At 53.1% G+C, this 21,755-nt stretch overlaps 2 protein-coding genes across 4 annotated transcripts in view; one reads left to right on the top strand and one right to left on the bottom strand.

Annotated features, from left to right (window-relative positions):
• Positions 1 to 12,342, top strand: part of ACAN (aggrecan) — a 28,729-nt gene extending 16,387 nt beyond the window's left edge. Inside the window, exons 13-18 of the mRNA XM_064455815.1 lie at positions 5,465 to 5,578; positions 8,287 to 8,445; positions 8,944 to 9,026; positions 9,369 to 9,513; positions 10,309 to 10,491; positions 11,967 to 12,342. Of these exons, the coding sequence (XP_064311885.1) occupies positions 5,465 to 5,578; positions 8,287 to 8,445; positions 8,944 to 9,026; positions 9,369 to 9,513; positions 10,309 to 10,491; positions 11,967 to 12,055 (773 nt within the window). The 3' untranslated portion in view covers positions 12,056 to 12,342. The remainder of the gene's footprint in view (positions 1 to 5,464; positions 5,579 to 8,286; positions 8,446 to 8,943; positions 9,027 to 9,368; positions 9,514 to 10,308; positions 10,492 to 11,966) is intronic.
• Positions 12,343 to 13,289: 947 nt separating this feature from the next.
• HAPLN3 (hyaluronan and proteoglycan link protein 3) lies at positions 13,290 to 18,263 on the bottom strand. Of its 3 annotated transcripts, none has more exons than XM_064456217.1 (5): positions 18,158 to 18,263; positions 16,440 to 16,599; positions 15,794 to 16,165; positions 14,378 to 14,680; positions 13,290 to 14,193 (listed from the first exon to the last, which is right to left on the bottom strand). In XM_064456217.1, exons 2-5 carry the CDS (start codon positions 16,564 to 16,566, stop codon positions 13,913 to 13,915), a joined length of 1,083 nt encoding a protein of 360 aa, XP_064312287.1. In that variant the 5' UTR covers positions 16,567 to 16,599; positions 18,158 to 18,263; the 3' UTR covers positions 13,290 to 13,912. The 3 variants fall into 3 exon arrangements, with proteins under 3 accessions (XP_064312287.1, XP_064312286.1, XP_064312288.1); XM_064456216.1 differs by having other exon boundaries at positions 16,440 to 16,568; positions 18,158 to 18,242; XM_064456218.1 differs by having other exon boundaries at positions 16,440 to 16,617; positions 18,158 to 18,229.
• Between the last annotated feature and the right edge of the window lie 3,492 nt (positions 18,264 to 21,755).

The following is a 21,755-nucleotide window of genomic DNA, read 5'->3' on the forward strand; positions in this document are numbered from 1 at the left end:
TCAGCAGTTTGATTCCTCTGTGAGGACAGGCACCCCACAAGCTTGAAGAATTGTCCATAGGCTTGGCTTCTTCATCCAAAGTTTTGCCAACTCAGCGAGTCTTTTTACTTCTGGTAACATTTGAAGACAAGTAATTATTCACTGAAAAAGCATGCCGGCGCTTCAGTGAAAGGCTGTGGTTTGGAGCACTCTGACCAGTTGATGACTTAAAAATGTCACTCAAGTTGGGGGAAAAAAGATAAATGTGCCAATATGGCAGCTATTTATGTTAAGCTTTGCTTGCCTTTGGTGAAACAAGTTGAGGAATTCTGCTGCCTATGGGCCCAACACAGCAGAAGGTTAGAATCCAAGTGAGGAAAGATCTTGGTGGGCTTTCCTCATTCTTCACACTTTGGAAGTCCAAGGGATAGAGCTATATTGGTCCAGAGAAGATCAAGTCTAGAAAACATTCACTTGATTCATAATGTTTTACCTAATGTGGAATTAAGAGTATGCTCTCAAGATGGAGGTACCAGTCCTGGCTAAGAGACAAGGAAAAGCACAGACCATTTGTGGCTGACCAGAGGATCTGATGTCTCCTAGATATACTGTCTATTTTGCATCAGAAGTTTATTAGTTTAATTAAAAACTTTCTCTGAAGAGGCAACCTACGGCCCTGGACTAGTGTTATATACATGTCAGTTGATTTCTACACACACTATTCTAGAGGCAGAGATGTCCAAATTTCCTGAGCTCTTCCATGAGAGTGTTGGACAAATCAAAGGTCCCAGCAGATCAACAGGTTCTCCTGCAAACTTGCTGTTCCCTAGATGAATATAGCTTTTTAAGGCTGTAGCAATATCTGCCCCTTCTGCTCCATGGACATTTTGATTTAATTATTGTAGTTAATTATTTTAATTACTCGTCGTAAGTCACTAACTGGCTATGTGATGTTCAATGCTAACATTTTACTTAATATGTGAGAGAACTGTTTTCCACAACTCCTCCTGTTCTTTTCTTGTAGGAGTCACCCAACAATTGCTCCAATGTTTTTCTTTGCTGTTTGAGCTACAGATCGGCAGTTCAGGAGTCTCTGAAAAGCAAATTTAATTTGTACCTGGATTTTTTTTTCCTCAGTCTCTAGAATATAATTATCTAGCTGGTCTCTGAGTCCCTGTTTGAATAGTTGCACTTACAAGGAGGCCTATAAAGAAAGGGTGAGGGGCACAACAGGGACTGTTGGACATCCTGAAAATGCATTACCTTTCCCTCTCTGCAGAACAAAAACAGGAGTTTAAATCCTAGGGTACATTTCTAAAACACTTACTTACAGCTTCAGGAAAACTATACAGTTTGTCCAGGGTTTAGGTGACAGCACCCCCTCTGTTCACAAGCTGCTTCTCCTTAGTAGATGTTTTAAGCACAAAGCTGATTTTGTATAATGGGTATTCTTGCTCATCTTCTATACAGGCTGCCATTGAAAGAAATGCATAGATTTTATTGTTCTAAAAAGTATTAGCACTGTTTCTAGTATTGTCTTCTTAGCTTGGGATGAAGGATTTTAAAAGCATTTCCTTCTCACCACTGACACTGTGTGTTCACTTTTGCCTGCCATTTGCCTTCTGAGCAAAACCAGGACCAATCTATTTCTCTTTCATTTCTAAAGGATTTCTCTTTCCAGTTTCCATGACCTAGTACAGCAAATTGCTTTCAAAGTCATTGGGAGAATACCTACGTTGCGTTTAGTTACACCAAAAGAAAATAGTTCTGACTAAATATAGTATGTATCTGGCAATGTAAAAGGATTCTTAGGAAGAAAATGGTGAAACAAATTTGAAGTTTGCATTGTAGCTATGTAACTCCCCTTGCTTCCTCCAGCCAACAGTTTACATCTTCCAGATGCAAGACCCTGTTTACATTGGATATTTTGTTTTAATTATTTGTTTGGTTCTTTTAAATCTAGCAGTTAGACCTTGGGTCCTGTTAGTAGCAAAAAATAGAAACTGTTGTGACAATAGATTTGAATAATCTTTTGCAGCTTCTGGGTGAAATTAACTGCAGTACAAAACGTCTTCCAAAGAGCTGCTAATTTTGTGTTATCCTCAAGAAGTGAGTCAATAATATGTTCTAAATGGGCTTCCTATTCTTGGCATCACAGGGCATTTTCTCCCATCTTTGTTTCAGAACTGAAGCTCTTGAAAGCAAGGGCTGCCTCTGTTCTGCATCCCATGCCACGTTGCTTGTCCTTTGTTAGCACTGGGTAATAATAGCAGTAGTCTTGTCTTCTTGTCGGTTGATAAGCACTTGAGCTGCATCTCAAAGCAGAGCTGATTTTTTGAATGACTTCTCACCCGAGCACATAAATAGCTCGTGTCTGAGTAAGATCCTTGGATGTCAAGGTACCCGGCATCCTGTGTTGTGGAAGTGGGGGCTCTCTTCTGGCTGAGCAGAGCTGGCACACCTCGCATGCTGGCGGCTTTTCAGCTGGTTAAAGAGGTATACAGTGATTTACTATCCTCATCTAGCTCTGAAGTCTGTGGAAGTGCACACATTTATGGTATATAAAAGGTTATGAAGAAAATAGCCAAGCATTTCATGATAGATGGGATGTTTATTATACAGGAGTTCTCACCTCCTGTAAATCCTATGGCTTTGATGTGAAATCCTAGAAACACCCACAAAACAGCTTGCCAGGGTTTCCAGAAACAACATCACTGCCAATTTTACCATCTACAGCTTACTTTTCGAAAAGACCTCCAGGACCTAGATTTTCTGGGAGAACCAGAACCAGCAGTGCTTCTTCTAACCCAGCTGATATGTTTTGAGTTTCCTGATATCAACTCGGTGAGGTGGTTCTACATCCAGATGGAGATAGGGTCACTGCCCCAACAGACCAACGGACTGAAAGGGGAGTTTGGTATTTATGATCACCATGTGCTTAAAACTTCTTCCTTCCAGCCATTTGCAGCACACTTCTGGGGTGGGGGGAACCAGACTGTGCCTCACTTGTATTTGTTGTCTGTTTTCCCAATACTACCTACAACTACACACAACCTTTTTCTATGTGTCATATATAAAAATATATATGTATATGTGTGGAGAGAAGGATATGTTATATGCAGAGATTTGTTTTTACAGCATATATAAAATTTGCAATCATATTATATACAATATCTGTAAAAGAAATTCTGTTCCAGTGTTATTCCCCAGCTGGAAATTTGTGGTGATGAATGTGTGCCTGCTCCCTCCTCCTCCAAGACCAGGGATGGCAACTCTCACTGGGTCTCAGAAGAGATCTTGGATGTGCCAGGTTTTAGTCCATGTGGCCGAAGATGGCTGAAGACTCATTATTCCCTGCAAAACATTCTGCTTTAGCTCTCATGTGTGCTTTGTTCCCACTTCTGCAGCATGCTTTCCCCTTCATGGAGCCTAGCAGACAAAGAAGAGCCTTTCCTTACTGGTTCAGCTGGATCCCACTGGAATAACAAGAACTTCTGCTGCTACTGCTTTTGGGAAGCCCAAGGGACCTCTAGAGTTGTAATCATCCCTCAGGATGCCTCATTTTCCCTTACACTCTCTGTGTTCTAGGAACTCCAAGTGTGACTAATAAGCAATAGCCAGTCAAGTTCAACTCTTCACTTCTGTAAGGCCCATGACCCCCATTTTGTTCTGGAAAGTATTTATTGGTGTCATGGAAAAAGGAACTCCAATTCTCTTCACGTTGCAGTGAACAAAGAAATCCAGAAAGCATTAATAAGTATTTAGAAGGGCGATTTAGAGAAGAAAAAAAAATCCTTCTATCAGTGAACAACTAACTGCAAAACTGGTGTAAGGGGTCTATCAGCCATCTGAGGAATAATTGCATTGCTCACAATGATACAGCCTAGAATAAAGATAACAAACTTCATGCTCCAAAGCACAAACCGATTTACTGTCCAAGGTCAGCAAGATTTTCTTCCATCACTTAGGCTTGTTACAGAACATGTCGACTTTTAGTTGACATATCAGACATTGGCAATGAGCTGGGCCACGGTTCTGCAGGGAGACAGTGTCTGACCAAATATACCCCAATCAGAAGATGAGAACAGACCTTGAGGAGTCACTGCTCTGCTCTGCTCTGCTATTTCCATAGCCAGTATTTTTATCATATTTGAATGTTTCCTCACTAACCCCTCTCACCCACAAGAAGAGCATGGAGTCTTAGTCAGCACTTTTAAAACCTTCCGTTTCTTCTGAGCAGGAAAGAGAGAAACATTTCACATGCGGATCTAACCAGGCATCATTTAACCTAACCTGCATGGACGTGCTCCCACTTTCTTCCTTAGTCTTATTCCTCTTGAGTTGAACGTCTCTGAAACCTTTCCATTCTGAATGATTCTTCTTCTGATTCCAAAGCTCAATAAGAAGGATTAAGGCTCAGTTTAAAGAGATACTGGAAGAAGAGATTTTACTTCCAGCACAAGTTAGATTTTACAATATATAGATACAGACTATCTACTGGCCTTCTTCAGAGCATCCATGCTTCCTTCCTTCTGCCCCAAGATGACAGGGGATGGAAGTGCTACCCAGGCTTGTGCTAATTAGCAAGTTGAAAAACATTGGGGAGTTGGGGGCCAAACTCTTTCAATACCGACTTCTCTTTTCACCTCCAGAAAAGCAGAAAGAATCTTAAGGGCTGCTCTAGGTGGGAAACTATGAGTAGTTTCCTCCACCAAGAGGGAATCAACAGCTGGAAAAGACATACAACTTCTTCCATCCACATCACAAGCAAGAGAGAGCATAGTGGGTTCAGACAGATCTGGAGAAAATGGCACTGCATTCCAGTATTCTTCACCAAGGAAGAGGCACCCATAGCCAGGCCTAAGATCCTCAAAGGGAAAATCCTGAGAGTGTCTAAATCACCTTTGAACCCACTTATTTTCTTTGCTGCACTTTCTTCATCTTCACTGAGAAGAAATTTCTTGCTCCAAGACTTCGTCTGAATTATAGTTAGGAAGAAACTAGTAGCGAGTGCTGGCCCCAGGAAGGCCAGTTAGGAGCTAGAGATCTATGTCAGGATGTTTCCATCACTTATGAGAATCCCACGTTCTTCCTTGTAGACCCATAGCTGGTGGAGACACAGACACAAGTTTGCATGTTTGATCCATCAGGCAGAGACACTGGACAAGGAAGAATTACCACAGCTGTCAGAGATACTATGTGCTGTGTATTGGATACATCATGTTGAGCTTGTACTGATATCTTCAGAGCAGTGTTCAGCCATCAAGTGAAAGAAAACCAATGCCTTCCTTGTAGGGTGGGTTGGGTCTCTTGCCTTCATCCTTCCAGCAGCAGCAGTGACAGTATGTTTTACAATAAGACCCTAGCAACTCCCAGGTTCCCCTAAAACAACTGATATTCCCTCCTAAACAAACAAGGAAACAAGTTCTCCTGTTGGAGGAGTTGTCTGCTCAGACCCCTAATGGAAGCCCTTGATTTCTTGCAGACACTGATGAGTGCCACTCAAGCCCCTGTCTGAATGGAGCTACCTGCGTTGATGGCATCGACTCTTTCAAATGCTTATGCCTTCCCAGCTACGGAGGGGACCTGTGTGAGATCGGTACGGCCTACCTGGCTTCAGCTAATCCTACTAACTGCTGCACTACTTCATTCACACCCTATCCCCAAAAAAAGCTGATCCCGAGTGCTCCCATGAGTCCTGCCCTCATCTCAGTAATCTAACATCTAACAGCAGCTTAAAATACACTAGGGAAAAGCTTTGAGACTTTTGCTGATGTATTTTGATTACTTTGTTCATCACAGCACCATGTCCTCTAAGATTCCTGATTAGGAGCTTCTGGTGTCTTCTTTAGCTTTCTCTTTTTTGGTAAGTTTCTCTAGTGAAGCTCCATATAGATTGTAATGGTGTTGATCACAGAAGTCACTGCCTCTTTGGGTCAAGGGTCTTTCTGTTCATCTGTAACAGTACGGAAATATCTGAGTACATCTTCACCCCAGGCAAACTTTCTCTGCTAGACTGGAATTTCATGGAAGGATGCTTCAACTGAGCCATGAAAAATGATTGTGTTTCTCTCTGTGAAGATGCAGCTGAGAGAAGCCTCGTTCACTCCAGGAATCACGACCGATTTGACACAGCACGACATTTTTGTCATCTCTTCAATGTGGCTTCCTCTGGCAAAATCAGCAGGGAATGTATATCTTTGAAAAAATGTGGTGACCTATTTTTCCATCAAAATTAGGTACTATGACCCACACTAATACTTCTTTTTGTTTCTACAAGGAAAGAAGAAAAAGGATTTTTTTTTCTTGAAGCTGATGAAAGTCCAAACTTTTATCAGCTTAGCTGAGGGGAAGCTCTCTTGCCTTGCTCAAACAAAAGAGGAATAATGTTGCAGTGTCTTCTTCACCTTGGCATGAGTAACAGTGCTGTATATTAGATTTTCTCCTCCCCTTTCTTTGCATCTCTCTTTCTGCTTCCAATATGAACATATGGAGCAGACCATAAGAAGGCGACTCAGGACCATTGGGCCATCTGTCTTAACATCACTTTCCGAATGCAACCTAATCAGCCCCTGATTTACCCATCCCTGCTACCTCTTGCTGAAGATCCCTGTGACAGAACAAGAGACTTTCTACCCTGTGGCTTCTTACAATCTTGTTTGGTCCAAGCCAGGCTTAATTTCCGCTCTTCTGTGATTTATGGGCTCATGATGCCTGAGGGCCATAGCCTGGTTGATGCAAGAGGAAGCAAATGCCCCAAATTCAGTGGTGAATGTAAATCGTCATTATTACTGTGAGGAAACCTTCCTTTCTATAACATCTATTGGTCTCCAAGAATAGCAGGACACCTTAGGTGAGCTCTGCCATCTGTGCACACAGCCAGTCCTTTACACCACGACAGTGTCCCTACCAGAGAACAAGATTTTCATTGTTCTTTTCCAAGACGATTGCTGTCATATTGACCCATAAGCAACGGTTATGTAGGAAAGAGTGCCTTTTCTCCTAGGAAATACCTGGCCGAGGTTCTGTGCCATGCGCTGTCCCACCCCAGGCTGTGATGACAAGGAGTGGTGTTCAAACTGCTGGAAAAGAGTCTTAAATCTCAAAAGATGGAGGGTGTTCTCTGCTCACCTTGTGCAAGCGATCTGCTTCAGCTACTTCAGATAATCCATTTGAGCTGTTGAAGAAGGAAGAAAATGTTTTTAATGCCTCAACTAGCAACCCTTCCAACATCTGTGAAGAGTCTGCAATCTCCAGTTGGAAGAACACCAGATGGGTGGATTAGGAGAAATTAGTGTGATTGAAGGTGACAAATGCTTTGACCTGCCAAGTTTAACAACAGAAGAAAAAAACTGAGTACAGAAAACCTCACTAGAGAGAGGGAGAGAGCCATGAGGACTCAAGAAAGCCTACCACTCCAAGAGCAGCAAGTGCCTGAGAAAGGGTGGTAGATCATTCATTTGAAAGGCTGAGGTTAAATACATTTCGTTTTCTGTTTCCTTCAGTCACATGGAGCAGATGTGTGGTGTTGCATTGCATGGGAGCTGCTGAAGGTCTTTTCTGATGGTTTCTCCATTTGCCTCTGCTCTCCCCTGTCTGTGGTTTCATTTTTTTTATATTAATATGTTAAATTCTTCAGTGTTTCTCAGATGGTAAAAGATGTTCTGAAAAGGTGAGAAATTTTTGTACTTTTCTAGCAGCTTCTAAGTTTCTTCCTTTAGATTTCTTTTTTTCTCTCCACCATGGTAAGTTCCTGCCCCTGTCTCTTTTCTCCCACCTCTGTAGTCTTGCTTTTGCCCCAGAGCCCCAGAACCACACAAAGAGATGCAACCACCTGAACCTGGGCTCTCCTCCCCTCTTTCCTTTTCAACACATAGGTGTTGATACTGGGCATCTGGATTCAGGTTTTGGAGTTCTTTCCAAAGCAAGAAGGCTCTGCAGGCCAGCGCAAGTGGGAAGAGAGGTGTTCTTGCTTGGTCAGTTCCTCAAAAACAGAGTCCAGGAGCTTGACACAGGGATTGAATTGCTCAGGAGTAAGTTTGTATCACTCAAGCTTTCTAGTAGCACTGGTCACGTTACTGCAAACACAGGGTATTCAACAAAGGCTTTCCTCTCTGAGTATGTCTTGGATGCATTCTGATCATTTTCCATGGGATTTCCCATAGGCAACAGTGTCAAGGTTTGCTTTTTAGTGGAAGTGACTACGTGCTGTTCCATGTCATGAGAGCATGAGCTGCTAAAAGGTGAGTTGGAACCCTTCCAGACCCATGCACCAACTCTTTTTCATCCCTCCTTTGTGTGTTTCAGACCTGGAAAACTGTGAGGAAGGCTGGATCAAGTTCCAGGGCCACTGCTACAGGCATTTTGAAGAGAGGGAGACTTGGATGAATGCAGAGACCAGATGCCGACAACATCAAGCCCACCTGAGCAGTATCATCACCCCAGAAGAGCAAGAATTTGTGAACAGTGAGTGCCGGGGGCACGCTGAGACTGGGCAAGGGTTGATCCATTGGACTCTGAGTCTATGGGCAGATTTCTCCAAAATGATGTAATAACCAAAGGTTCCCCCACTGGCACTCAGATATTTCCTAATAAGGTCTCACCCTTATGTGGAAGAGGAAGAACCATCCAGCCATGAGACAGAGGAGGGCCCTTTCTCAGCTAGGACAGATCTTTGCTCTTACCACATTGCTGATGTAGCTTGTTCACGAGTTGTTCACTTGCTGCAACAAGTGCTCTGACCCATGCCAATGTGGGTGGATCCATGCTCATGGCATGCTGAGTGTGGAGTAAGATGGGCAAACATGATGCAGGGAATAAAGGACATCAGGGGGTAGTGACTGGGAAGGAGCCAAATGACCCAAAGGCTCCAGGGCCAGAGGCAGCTGAGATGGCAAAGAAATGTTTCCAACAAGGTGTAGAGGAACTATGACCCACTCTTCTCTCCCCCTCTGCCTCTTCCAGGCCACGCACAGGACTACCAGTGGATCGGCCTCAGCGACAGAGCTGTGGAGAACGACTTCCGTTGGTCCGACGGGCACTCCCTGGTGAGCCTGCAGCCTGGGGTGTGGGCAGGCGCTGGCTTTTGGTGGAGGGGAAGAGGTTCCTCTTGGGTGGGAGGAGCCCTATGAGTTACATACTGAGTGCTTGGGCTGGGCATTGAGTAGAGGCAGCCCTATACTTTGTAGGGCTCATGGTTTTTCCAAGCCAAGTAAAGCTGTTCAGTTCAGCTCCTGGTCACCATCACGATAGAAATAACCGCTGTAGTAGCAGTGCTGGCAACATGTGCTCTCTGCTGGTGACATGCATAGGGGAGGCAGCAGCAGGGATGAAGGAGGGAATAGGAGAGAGGGCTCAGCCTTAGGTAAAGGGCTTTCCCATCTTGGCAGCAATTTGAGAACTGGAGGCCCAACCAACCCGATAACTTCTTTGCGGCGGGTGAGGACTGCGTTGTGATGATCTGGCACGAGCAAGGCGAATGGAACGACGTTCCCTGCAACTATCATCTCCCCTTCACCTGCAAGAAAGGAACAGGTGAGCACCCTGCACTGCGCTGGCAAGGATGGGGGGCTTAGGCAGCGGCTGTGGGGCTGGAGCTATGGCCAGGGTTTCATGTCCCCACGCAGAGCTGTGCCCTGACTGCAGCGTCACCCACACACACCAGGTCCATGCCCTCCCATGGACATGAGTGGCTGTTGTAATGCCCAGCTCTCACTGAATATCCGAGAGGCAGGAATGGAACCCTGAGACAGACCACTGCTTAATTTCAAGGCCCATCACAGAATTTCCATATTCTCTACCCCTAAATTTTGTGAACAGAGGCAATCTGAAAGGGATTTAAGGTTTTATGAACTTTTTAATCAACTGTCCCTTTTTTGTATTGCCTCTGTCCCCCCATCTTTTGTCATGTGTGTGTCATCCGCTCCCCCAAACAAAGAAATGATCCTTCTGTGAATGTAGCAAAAAAAGTCCAGCAGACTCAGGTGATGGCACCTGGCCAGATAGGACCCAGGCACCTTCCAGATGTTTTTCCAAGAGGGGAATAACAGGGGAGGGCATTGCTCCCACTGCGTCTCAGGGCTGGGAAGGGGTGGCTGTGGATATGGCTGCCTCTTTCTACCCTAGAAGTAGCTGTCTTTCAAGCAGCCACTGCACATTCCCTCTCTCCAGCACAAAGAGACCCCATGGGACGGGGTGCAGGAGAAGCAGAGTGACGAGGTTGTGCGTGCCCAGCCTGTGATAGGCAGGCGGGAGCTGCCTGGGTGTGAGCTGCCTGCTCAGCCAGACAGGACTCCTTACACTCTCCACGTCTCTGCCCATCTCCTGCAGTGGCCTGCGGGGACCCCCCCGTGGTAGATAACGCCAGGACCTTTGGTAGGAAGAAGGACCGCTATGAAATAAACTCCATGGTGCGGTACCAGTGCAACCAAGGCTACATCCAGCGCCACGTGCCCACGATTCGGTGCCAGCCCAACGGGCAGTGGGAGGAGCCGCGGATATCTTGCATAAACCGTACGTCTTGGCCCCTTCACCTTCGGGATAAGGATGATGCGTCCCTGCAGCTGGGAGAAGGAGCTGGGAATGAGGGGGGTGTTGCCTTAGGGTGCAGGTTAGCTCCAAGCCAGGCAGAAGGGGACCTCATGGTCCCCCTGACTTGTTGAAAGCTCCCCTGTGATGGGACAGTGGGAGGTGGCATCTTCTGGGCAGGTGTGGACCTCAGGGGCTGGCTGGAGGGACAGCCTGGGCAATTCCTGCCCTGGAGGTTGCTCCCCCTAGGCAGGGCAGGGGCAGCTCTGGAGCCAGGAAAGGGCAACAGCTTGCTAAAGAAAGGAAAGAAAAAGAAACATCTCTGAAAGGGTAAGTTTTGGCACCACCTGCATCAGCAGAGAATAGGAGCAGGCAGCTATGCCCCCACCTAGTCCTCCCTGGCATTCCCCTGCCCTGGAAGTGGGCAGGAGCCCTGCTGAGCCAAAGGCCAAGAGACAGGGCTGGGCTCCTGACCCTTCTCCAGTCAGGCCTCCAGCTGACGGCAGCCAGCCCTCTTCCACTGGCGTCCCAGCCCACTCCCAGGCCTGTCTACGCCCCTGTTCCAGCCCTGCTCGCCTGCAGCTTCCCAGTAATTTTGTCAGCCTCAGCCAAATCACATCTGTCCAGTGGCCTCCTTGCCAGGTCCTAGTCCAGCTGGGCAATTCCAGCTAAAGCAACAGTCCCACAGCCAGGGAAAGTCGATACACGCTTAAGGGACAAACCTCCGCTCCAGGAAGGAGGTGGAAGGAGGGGATGGAGGAGGTGTCTGAGGGTGACTGCGTGGTGTGGACCAAGCCGCTGACTCCCTTGGCTCTGCCGCAGACTTGGAGAGCTGCAGGCTGCTCCCAGCACAGACTGTCATTGACCTGGGCTGTTCCAAATCAGCTTTTGCTGCTTCCAGCAAAACCCTCCTGCAATTAGCGCACCAGAACGGTGCCAACTTTGAGGGAAACTGGCAGCAAACATCAGGCAGAAACCTTGTCCCTGCCAGCCAGGCAGGGCTGTTTCCCCTCCTGTGCCCTGAGCACATCCCACTGCTGATGGAGATTTCCCTCTCTGTCCCAGCAGTCAGGGAGGGACTGGCGGGGCAGTGGGGCAGACAGGAAGCCGTCCCTGTGCCCATCCCATTAGCAGAGCTGCCCCTCCTAGCTAGGCACAGGGAAGGGATGGGATGAGCATCCGCAGAGAGGATGCTCCTGCCCAGGCTCCAGGGAGGCACCTGGGCACCTTCACCCCTGGGTAAAGCAAACCTCAGCTGCGGGGGTGAAAGAAGGGCCGATTGTGTGCGGGCAAGAAGCCTGGCGCCGGGGCACACACAGCCGCTCACCAGGCAACGCTGCCTGCGGCTGCCTGTGTTTATCCAGGGAGCCAGGGGCTGGGGTGGCCAGCACAGGACAAGCAGCCTCTCTGTCCTGGCTCCTGCTAACAAGGTGCCTTTTCTTCTCCTCCGTCTTCCACAGCCTCCAACTACCAGCGCAGGCTATATAAGAGGAGCGCCAGGAGCCAGTTGAGACCCAACGGCAAAGACATGCACAGACCCACCCATTAGAGCGGGGCAAGAGAGACCAAGGGGGAAAGAGAGAAAGAAAAAGAGAGATTTTTAACGGAACAATTATATTAACAGAGTCAATTTCTTCTTCTTGTTGTTGCTTTTTTGTCATATAAGGAAACAAAAATTATATTAAAGACAAACCCATCTTTGTGTATATATAAAAAAAAAAAATAATGTTTTTTCCAAGCACCAAAGCAAAGCGAATTAGATCTCAGCATTTTTACTAACCGTCCGGTTCCAATTATCTTCGTGCCTTCGGGGACAGGGAGGGGGGTGGGCTCGCAGAGGGCAGGGGGTTAAGTTAAATAATAAAGATGATTATTTTTTCCTGATTTTATCCATGAACAATGTAATTATTTCTGTTATTTAATCTCCCGGGTGAACAGCACCTTTCAAGGTTTTATTTTTTTTTCCCAGAACCCTCCTACTGCTGCAGTGCGTCAGGGCGGGTAGGGAGGGCTGGGGGGTTGTGGTGGAAGGAGCTGCAGGAGGAGAGATGCGAGGGGATGTTGAGACCCAGGCGCTGGGGGCTGCAGCCCCTCTCTGCTTCCCCACCACCCCCCCTGCAGCACAGTGCCCGTCCTGGGACGACGTGCTCTTTCCAGGGGACCGTGCGGGGCACCAGTGTTCCCTGCACCTATTTATATTTTTGAACATATCCTATTTTGAAAGAATGATAAATAATAATAATAATAAAGAGAGTGAAATTGGAATGGGCACTTTGTTAATGTTGGTTTTTTGGGGGACGGGTAGTGTCTGTGTGGGCTGGGTTTGGGGGCGCCTCCCATGACAAGGGAGCGGGGAAGGAACTGGAGCAGGGTCCTCCAGGCTACCTGGGACTGGCCCAGCCCTGGGGACAACAGAGGTGGGGGAGGGTGGTTTCCAAGCCTCAACCAAAGAAGGACCCTAGGATAGGACATCACCACCCCTGTTCAGCTCTCGCCCCAGGCAGGGGTTAACCCACATGCCTAAAACTCATCACCAGTGGGAAATGCTTCACCCTCCAACTTCCAGGCCTGACACCCAGGGGGTTAATTAACACTCATTAATGAGGAAGCACAGAGCCCTTGCAGGAGCTCTGGTGGGCACAGGGCTGAGCCAGTGGCAATGAGATGCTGCTCAGCCAAGGAGGAGACAGCCCCTAGATGTCCAGCTGGGGATCCCCAAATCTTCTCAACATGGCAGACCCCTCGTTTGTGCTGGGACAGACATGGGGACACAGCCACGTCACTCCAGAGCTTTCTCCACTGATTTATTAGAAGAGGTCCAGGAAAATATATCTTTTCATAACCAAATGCTTGAAGAAGGCGGCACCGGAGTTCAAGTGGAGTCTGGGAGAGGAGTATATGGAGATAAGGCACTGGTGCTCCCACATGGACAGGCACAATGGCAACCTTCAGCAGGACAAGGACGGGGCTGGAAGAGAGGCTGGGATGCAACGGAGACACCCACTCTCTGCCTCTGGCTGAATCCAGCCTCGCCTCACTCCCACCCCACAAGCTCAGGGGCAGGACCAGCCTGGAAGGGCGGGCGGGTGTCAGTGGCATGCTGCCACTGCAGGAAGGGGCCACCACCCACAGGGCGGCAGAGGCAAAGCGGTGTGGCAGCAGCCATGGGGATCGTCCTCGTGCACACCCCATGCTGTGGACAATCCCGCGCTACCCCAGCTGGCAGCCACCCTGAGCAGCTGCATCTGCTGGCTGCTGAGCAAGAAAGGAAACAAAATAAACAAAAAGAAGCCTCCCCCCCCACCCCACCTCCCCCCAGTCATCCCAAAACAGCCCTGGGAAACACCTGACGCCAGGCACCATCAGGCTGGAAACATCCTCCCGGCCAAGGAGCCCTCCCAGCTCCTTATCTCTCCTTGTAGCAGAAGACCCCAAACCTGCCCTTGCTGGGGAAGCCGAAGCTGCGGACACCAGGCTCCGCAGGGCCACAGTTGGCCCGGGGCTTGGTGATGGGGTAGCGGACACTGCCATCTGCCAGCCAGCCGGCATCGCAGCGGTCCAGCCCCAGGAACTTCCAGGCGGAGTAGAGCTGCCCCACCCGGGCGATCTCAGCCCCCATGTCCTGGCAGCTCTGCTTGGCCTCCTCCAGTGTCATCCCGGCTGGATGGCCCAGGTAGAAAACGTCTCCTAGGAGGGAGATGGGAGCATCAGTGCTAAGCATCATCTGGAGCATCCCTGCCTGGAGCATCCCTGCCCGGAGCATCCCTGCCTGGGCTAAACCCTGTGCCCTAAGGGAGGACATGGGATGCCACTGCTAGGGCACAGCATCTTCCCCAGGATCCCACCCCACAGCCCCTGGCCCAGCACCCACCTCTGAGCGCAGAGGAGAAGCAGAAGGCATCAAAGCGGTGCAGGTGCCGGTGGCGCGGGCCGTAGCTGCGGATGCCTGGGGCGAGGTGCAGCCCACCACAGGGCTTGCGGGGCAGGCGGATGGGGTACTGCACGGTGCCATCAGCCAGCCAGCCTGCATTGCACCAGTCCAGCCCCTCGCTCCAGGCCTGGAAAAGCTGGTTGAAGGTGGCGAGGATGGCACCCTGATCCTGGCACACTCGCTCGGCTTCATGGAAGTTGAGCCTGTACTGCCCGCGGGGAGGCTGGTAGGGGAACACGATACCTGGGGGCAGATGGGGCACTCAGCCAGCTCCGCGGGCAGACCACCCACCCCATCTGGCACTGCAGGGGTCCCCAACCCATCCCAAATTCCGGTTCTGGGACAGGGTACCACCCCGGGGTGGCACAGCCCAAGACTCGGGCATGCGGGGATGGGGCAGCTCCCGACATGCAGCCGCCAGCGGCGAGATGCCAGCGACATCTGGTGGAACAAGGACACAGGGGCTCGGTCCTGGGGACACATGGACCACCTTCATGGTGACAGCACCAGCACATACAGGGAGGAACAGACTATGATAACAGGGATGCCGGGACCACCACCACACGGATCTATGGACCACGGTCCTGGGGACACAGGGAGGTATGGACCACCCCCTGTGGGGACGGACAGACCATTGGCATGGGGATGTACAGGCTACAGGAACGGGGACACAAGGCCCAGCATCACAGGGGCATATGGGGCAGATTGCAGGGACACATCGACCACCAACATGGGGATGGATGGACCACTTTCAGAGGGGCAGATTGACCACAGGAACATGTGTGCCACCACCACCACGGACCACAGTCACAGGGACTGGTGGGGTCAAGCCACGATAGGAGAGAGGACCCGGGGGCCGAGGGCGTGGGCAGGGGCACAGCAAGGGGGACATTTGCACAGCTCTGAGCTTGGCAGTGGAGCCAGGGCTGAGTCAGGTCCCTCATGACAAGTGAGCAAGAGGGGTTGGACCAATCACCAACCTTCCTCACAAGATGATGTAGATACCCAGAGCTGGGACGCGAAGGGGCGGCTGCAAATGATGCAGCACAGTGGGAAGATGTGTGGGTAGAGGCAGGAAACGCTGTGGCCACGGGGCTACCCCCAACTCTGACTCCACAGCAGCATCCCCAGCATCCCAGATGGGCAGACTGCTCTGGGCTTACTCAGTGCTAACACCCCACAGTCAGACAGCCGCAAGCTACCACCCTGTCACACTGAGCATCCCAGCCACTTTCTGACAACGATTGGGCTCCCTGACCCCCCTGCCATGCTACCTCCCCAAGGAAGGGGTGCCACAGGAAGGCCAGGCTCACTGGCTCAGCACAGGGGGTTGCACAGTCCCCACTGTGTCCCCACCTTGCAACCGGAGGTCCACCACATCACTCTCATCCTCAAGCCCATCAATGACCTCGCAGCGGTATTTGCCATCATCCTGCAAGCGCACATCGCTGATGACCAGCGAGGCCTCACGCTGGCCAGATTGGCGGAGGTGTACACGGCCCTGGAAGGCCCCAAAGGCCACGGAGGTCTTGCCAATAGCCACCAGCACGTCCTGTTCCTTGGTGTAGTCGTCCCGCAGCTTGGACCACTTGATGCGGATCTTGCGCTTGGCCTCCAGGTTAGGTTCATAATGATAGTGGCAGGGCAGGGTGACATTGGCACCATTGGAGCTGTAGACAGGGTCTTTGGTGGTCTCCACTACCAGCTTGACCCCGTTGAAGTAAACCACTGGGGACAGGGAGGGAAGGCATGAAGTGTGGGTCACGGTCCAGTGCTGGGCAGTGTCCCCAAAACTCCCTGCAGCTGCTCCGCTCCCTTCCTCCAGCCACCTCCTCTTCTGCCTGAGCATCCCATGAGGATCCCTTGAGCATCCCTGGAGCAACCCCCCTGCTCCCCTGAGTCCCATATTTCCCCCAAGACATGGGTGTCAGCCCCATCCCAGAGGCAGGGGGGATTTCAACCCCTTGCACCGACCTGCCAGCCCTACTATTCCCCAATATACCTTTCTCCTGCCCGTCGCCCTTGTCGTTCATGACGTGGTTGTAGTAGAAGCCATTGTAGAAGGGGTGGTGGGAGCCACTGGCCAACCGCAGCAGGGTGGCCTCCAGGAGCAGCAGGAGCAGCAGCATGGCTGGGGAGCGAGGCCAAACCCTGAGCCAGAGCTGCCAAGGGGGAAAGGCCTGCGGTAACACCCCAAAATAACCAGGAGGGCCCCAGCACTGCCTGGCACAAAGGGCAGGCAAACCCCATCACAGGGATGCAAGGAGAGGGATGGGAATAGCCTGCAAAGAGGCTAGCCTGCCTGCAGGGGAGGGTGCAGACAACCTGAGCCATGTCCACAGACAGGGTTCCCAGTCCCCTCCATCCTCATCCTCCTGCCTGGGTCATGCTGCACACCACTGCATTCGCCGCTGCTGCCCATTGGGGCTTGCGGAGCAGCCAACCCAGAGTGGGGAGCTGAGACCAAGCTAGGGATGGGGCAGTCCAGGGGAAACCGGATCCCAGGGCATCCTTTGAACAGGGAGCACTGGGAAAACATCATATGGGGTGTGGGGGGGGAGAGAAGTGACCAAGTTCCGCTGTAAGCTGCAAGCTTGGTTTACAGAGGCAGCCAAGCATGCAACGCAGCCGAGGAGGGGAGGAGAGAGCTCCAAGCTGCCTCCACTGCCCCAGCACTGGACAAAGCCCAGCGGCACGCACCTGGCCTGGCCAAGGACCACCAGCTCCGATCCAGGGCTGCCACTTTGTGCCACAGACGCAGCTGGTGCTCACCCCATGCAACATGTATCGCTTCCAAACCACGTCCTCGGGAGGGGGCGGGAGGAGGAAGCCTGGCTGCCCCACGGCACCAGAGACCTGCGCTGCCCCAAGCTCTGAGTGCCCCGGGCACCCCAGGGTGCCCTGCCTTGGGCTCGCCCAAGGTGGCTCGCAGCATTATTTGCTGGCTTGCGAGCTTTTCCAGAGCCAGCAGAGGGGGCCCGGCACCCAGCAAGGCTCTGGCAGCCCCCCTCCAAGACTGGGAGGGATCTGACATCTGTGTCCCCTGCTTAGATAAGGTTTATGAGTGTCTGCAAAGGTGCCCCCAGCCCAGGGGGCTGTGGAAGAGCGGGTGCTCTACCCCCGGCAGGGTCCGATACAAGGTACAGTGGTGGCCTCTGAGGACCAGGGCGTGCAACCAGCTGCTCTCACCACGAGTTTCTCACACCCAGGCTCTTCGTGGTTGGTGCCGCTGCTCACCTTCCCATGGGGCGCAACCCATGCTTGCCACCACCGAGGTCTGCGGATCCAGTGCCAGAGGGCACAGGGTGCACCCGCTCGACGGCCGGCACCGCCCCGGGAGGGTGGCGGCAGCGGCGCGTGGCACGGCAGGCACGCCGCCACGTGCTGCCCACGCGTGGCAGGGCAGGCTCGAGGCACCGGCAGCTTCGTACCTCGGTTTGGGGGGCACCAGCCCTGGCCCCCCTGTGCTGCTGATGCCTAGCCACCCACCAGAGCCCAGCGTTGCGGTGACACGCCAGGGGGTCCGGCATCCTCAGCCACAATGCCAATGAGCATTGTGCTGTAGTACCCACCGGAGCAATGCCTGGCACCTTCTGCAGTGATGCCCAGCACCCTCCGTGGTGATGCCATCCCTCCCTGCCCTCCACGGCAAGCAGGGTGCCCGCCACCCCGGGGTGCCAGCCCTCCCCAGCCCCAGCACCGGGACCATGCCCTACTCACGCTGGTTGCAGGCAGGCTGCAGGCAGGCGTGCAGGCAAGCTGCAGGCAGATGCACTGTGTTTAGGGCTCTTGCAGGGCTGGGAGGAAGCAGCTCCAGGGCCTGCCTCTTAAAGGGAAACACACACCTTTCCCAACCCCTTGCTCGCAGCCCGGAGCTGGGGTGGGTGCCCCCGGCCCCCCACCTGCCTGCCGTGCCTGGGCAACAGCCTCGCCATGCGCCTGCACGCTGCCCGCACGCTGCCTGCACGCTGCCCACATGCCTCATCTGTGATGTGCCAGCTGCCAGCATTGCCTCTGGCTTGGAGGGGAGAGCAGCAGGGAGCAGGGTGCCCCATTGGGCCTTGTGGGACCCCGTGATGCCCCATGCAAAGTCCTGGTGAAGCTCTGGTGCCAGGGGAGAAGAGCCATCCCTTGCCCCAAGTCCCATCGGGGGGACTGGCTGTGGTCCCCAGGCAATGGTGGTGTCAAGCACGCATGTGGCAGGAGCACGCCAGGCACGGGCAGCTCAGAACGGGTGGGCTGTGGTGGGACATGGTCCATGCCCAGGATGTGCAGGCAGCACCTGCCTGCTCTGGGATCCAGGGGAGGCAGCTGAGCCACAGGGCTCAGCCACTTCAGGGTCCACTTGGGGCTATGGGGGCAAAGTAGAGGCATAGAAACCAGGGCAAAAGCTTTGGAGTGGCCTGGTTGCACCCATTTGAGGGTGCACCATCCCAAGACTTGGGTGATGCCCTCCCCTCCAGCTCTCGCCAGCACACGGACATGCAGCCCCAGCTCCAAGAGCCCCAGATCAGGAAGGGCAGCACAGAAGCAGGACAGCCAGGGGATGACGGTCTGGGAGCGGCTGGTGGTGCCAAGCACATGGAAGAACCAGACAGCAGCATGTGCCCTGACCCAGCGACCTGCCACCCCGGCCCAGCGTGCCGCTTCACCCCCCACTTTGTTGTTTTATGGCAAGGAAATGAGGCACAGAGGCCCCGGTATGGCTCTTGCCACCGCGTGGGATGGTGTCAAGCCGGAAAGAAAACAACTCATGCAAAAATACACTGCCCTGGGGCTCGCTGTGGGGTGAAGGGGGCCGGGACCCCTTCCCGACAGCCCTCCAGCACAGCATGCTTGGGGTGCAATCTTGTCTGCCTGCCACCGCCACACTGATAGGGAACAGCCAGCACGGAAACAGTGTTATCTGCCGCCAGAGCCAGCCCAGCAGCCCCTGTCCCCCATAGGAAGCCCTGACCAGAGATGGCTGCAGGATCTGGGGTCTGGAGGCACTGCTCTTCCTTGCTTTCCTTTTCCCACCCATCGGGGCCCACCAGCCCTCCCCGAGGAGGGACACAGCAGGGCTGGACTGCCTGGGGATGCGGGAGCGTGACGGCTGGGCACACTGCCTGCTTGCCTGCCCAGAGCAGGCTGCTCTGCAGCCCACAATGGAGGGGCGATTACATCTCCTGGCACAGAGGCACGGGGCCACTGTGCTGCTTGCATCCCCACCGAGGGTCCCTGATCCAGCAGCCCTGCCCCGTGCCCAGAGGACATGGTGGGATGGCATCCCGGCTACATCCCAGCTGCATTCCAGCCATCAGTGCCCACTGCAGTTGCCTGCCTAAGTTATCCGCGTCCCAGTGAACTGGCGATCATGATGGTTCCCTCCACCCCCCCGAGCTGTGCAGACAGACAAACAGCCCCATTGGGGCATGCTGCTCCTTGGCATGGCCACCCCATTGTTTCAGAGCCGAGGAACAAGCCACATGGTGCCCTGTGCCGCCTGCGCCGCCTGCACCGTGGCGCCTGCCAGGAGCTATCCTCTGCCCAGCCTGAGGAGGGGAGCAGCAGTGGGGGAGAGGGGTGCTTCTGTGCATCTCTTTTCAGCAACAGCTCATGGCTCACATTCTGCCTTGGCTTTTGTCTGCATGTGGCCGATGCCCTCTACCAATGCCCTCCTCCCGATGCCTGGGGAGCAGATGGCATGGGTAAGGATTGAGCCACTAGCAGCCCCCTGAGGACAGAGGAATCCCCTTCGCTCCCTCCTGCATCTCACCCTATTTTTGGAGCTTCAGGAATAATCCCAGGTTTATTTTCTGCTCCCCAAGAGGGACCCTGGGTGGGACCGCAGGTTTCAGGGTGAACAAGGCCGCGCAGAGTCAGGGTAGCTCTGACCCAGTAGCATGTGTTTAGGGCATGTGTTTAGGGCTGGCTGAGTTTTTGGTTGAATGGGAGCCATAAAAATGTCATCCCTGTCTTCCCCGCCTCAAACCCAGCAACTGACAGCTTTGCCGTGTCCCCACCAGAGAGATTTCTCCCTGAAATGCCACTTGCAAAGGATGATTCCAGTGGGAACCTGTTGCCCAAGGCTCAAACTGAGGAGGAAAATCCACATTCCTGGTGGGATGGAGGAGGCTGTGACCTGTGCTGGGCTTTCCGGGTGGAGGCAAGAGGATGCTGTCCCCGACGGCTGCTTCCTGAGGAACCGGCTTGCGGGCAGCTGGCAGCACCGGCAGCCAAGTCAGCAGGCAGTGGGGTGCCGTGGCCGCAGCGTGCTGGCCCTCCCGGCCTTCCTGCTGCCCCAGCAACCCAGCCACATCCAGGAAGAGCATCCGAGGGACAGGGACAAGCTGTGAGGGGCTGTGCATGGTGTAGAGGGCGCCCTGGACCTCGCCAGCCCCCCCATCCTGGGGCTCCGGAGAAGGAAGGAAACACTGCAGAGCTGGGAAGGGGCTCGGCATCCGTCAGAGAGGCTCGCCTGGGGGGTGGCAATGCGGGGTGGAAGCAGCAGTTGGGCGCTGAGGATGCATCCCCTGCTCTGACACACAGCATCTGCTCCCATCACCCTCCCCATGGGGCCTCTACTGTGCTCCCATCTCGGGCTGTCTTGGCTGGACTCGAAGCAAGCTGCTCTTATCTCTACCCCAGCTTCCCGGTGATAAGGGTGGCATGTCTGGAGGTGAACTGCACTGAATGTGCCCCCCATCCCTGGCTCTAGCTGTGGCTGCTATTTGTCACCAAGCAGCCACAGCCACAATGAATTCAGCCCCGTCTCTGCAAGCAGTCTCCCAGCCCCTCTGGTGCCCAGGGCTGGCACCCATGGGGCCAGGCAGGAGCCCACCTTCCACGGGCAGGGCCAAGGGAGGGGATGCATGGCCGAGCAGGGCATGCCCAGCAGTGGGAAGGTGCATGGATGTTGTCCAGAGCAGCAGGGACCAAGAGCTGTGGTGGGATGCAGGTGGCTCTGGGCCATTTGTGCCAACCTCGGGGGTCCCTGCCCAGTGTGGCAAAAGACTATGGAGAGAAGCAAAGCCCCTCTGCCTTGTTGACTCCAGTGTTCCTTCCCTACCTTCCCTACCAGGGACCCCTTCCTTAGTTCCAGCAGCACCCATCCTCCCACCTTGCCCAGGGGGGTTCTGCTGGGAGCATCCCTGCGGGCAGCCCCGGCAAAATCCACAGCTCCCTCCAGCCCTGGGAGCACGCTGGGGTGTAAGAGCCAGTTTTGCTCCAAGCTGGGGGATTTGCTCCAGGATCAAAGCCAAAGGAGGAGACACAGGGTGTGGGGTGCTGATAGTGGCTTCCCCTCCCCAAGTCCCATCCTGCTGCGCTTGGCCAG

Source organism: Phalacrocorax carbo, chromosome 7 (genome assembly GCF_963921805.1).
Source record: "Phalacrocorax carbo chromosome 7, bPhaCar2.1, whole genome shotgun sequence".
NCBI lineage: Eukaryota > Metazoa > Chordata > Aves > Suliformes > Phalacrocoracidae > Phalacrocorax > Phalacrocorax carbo.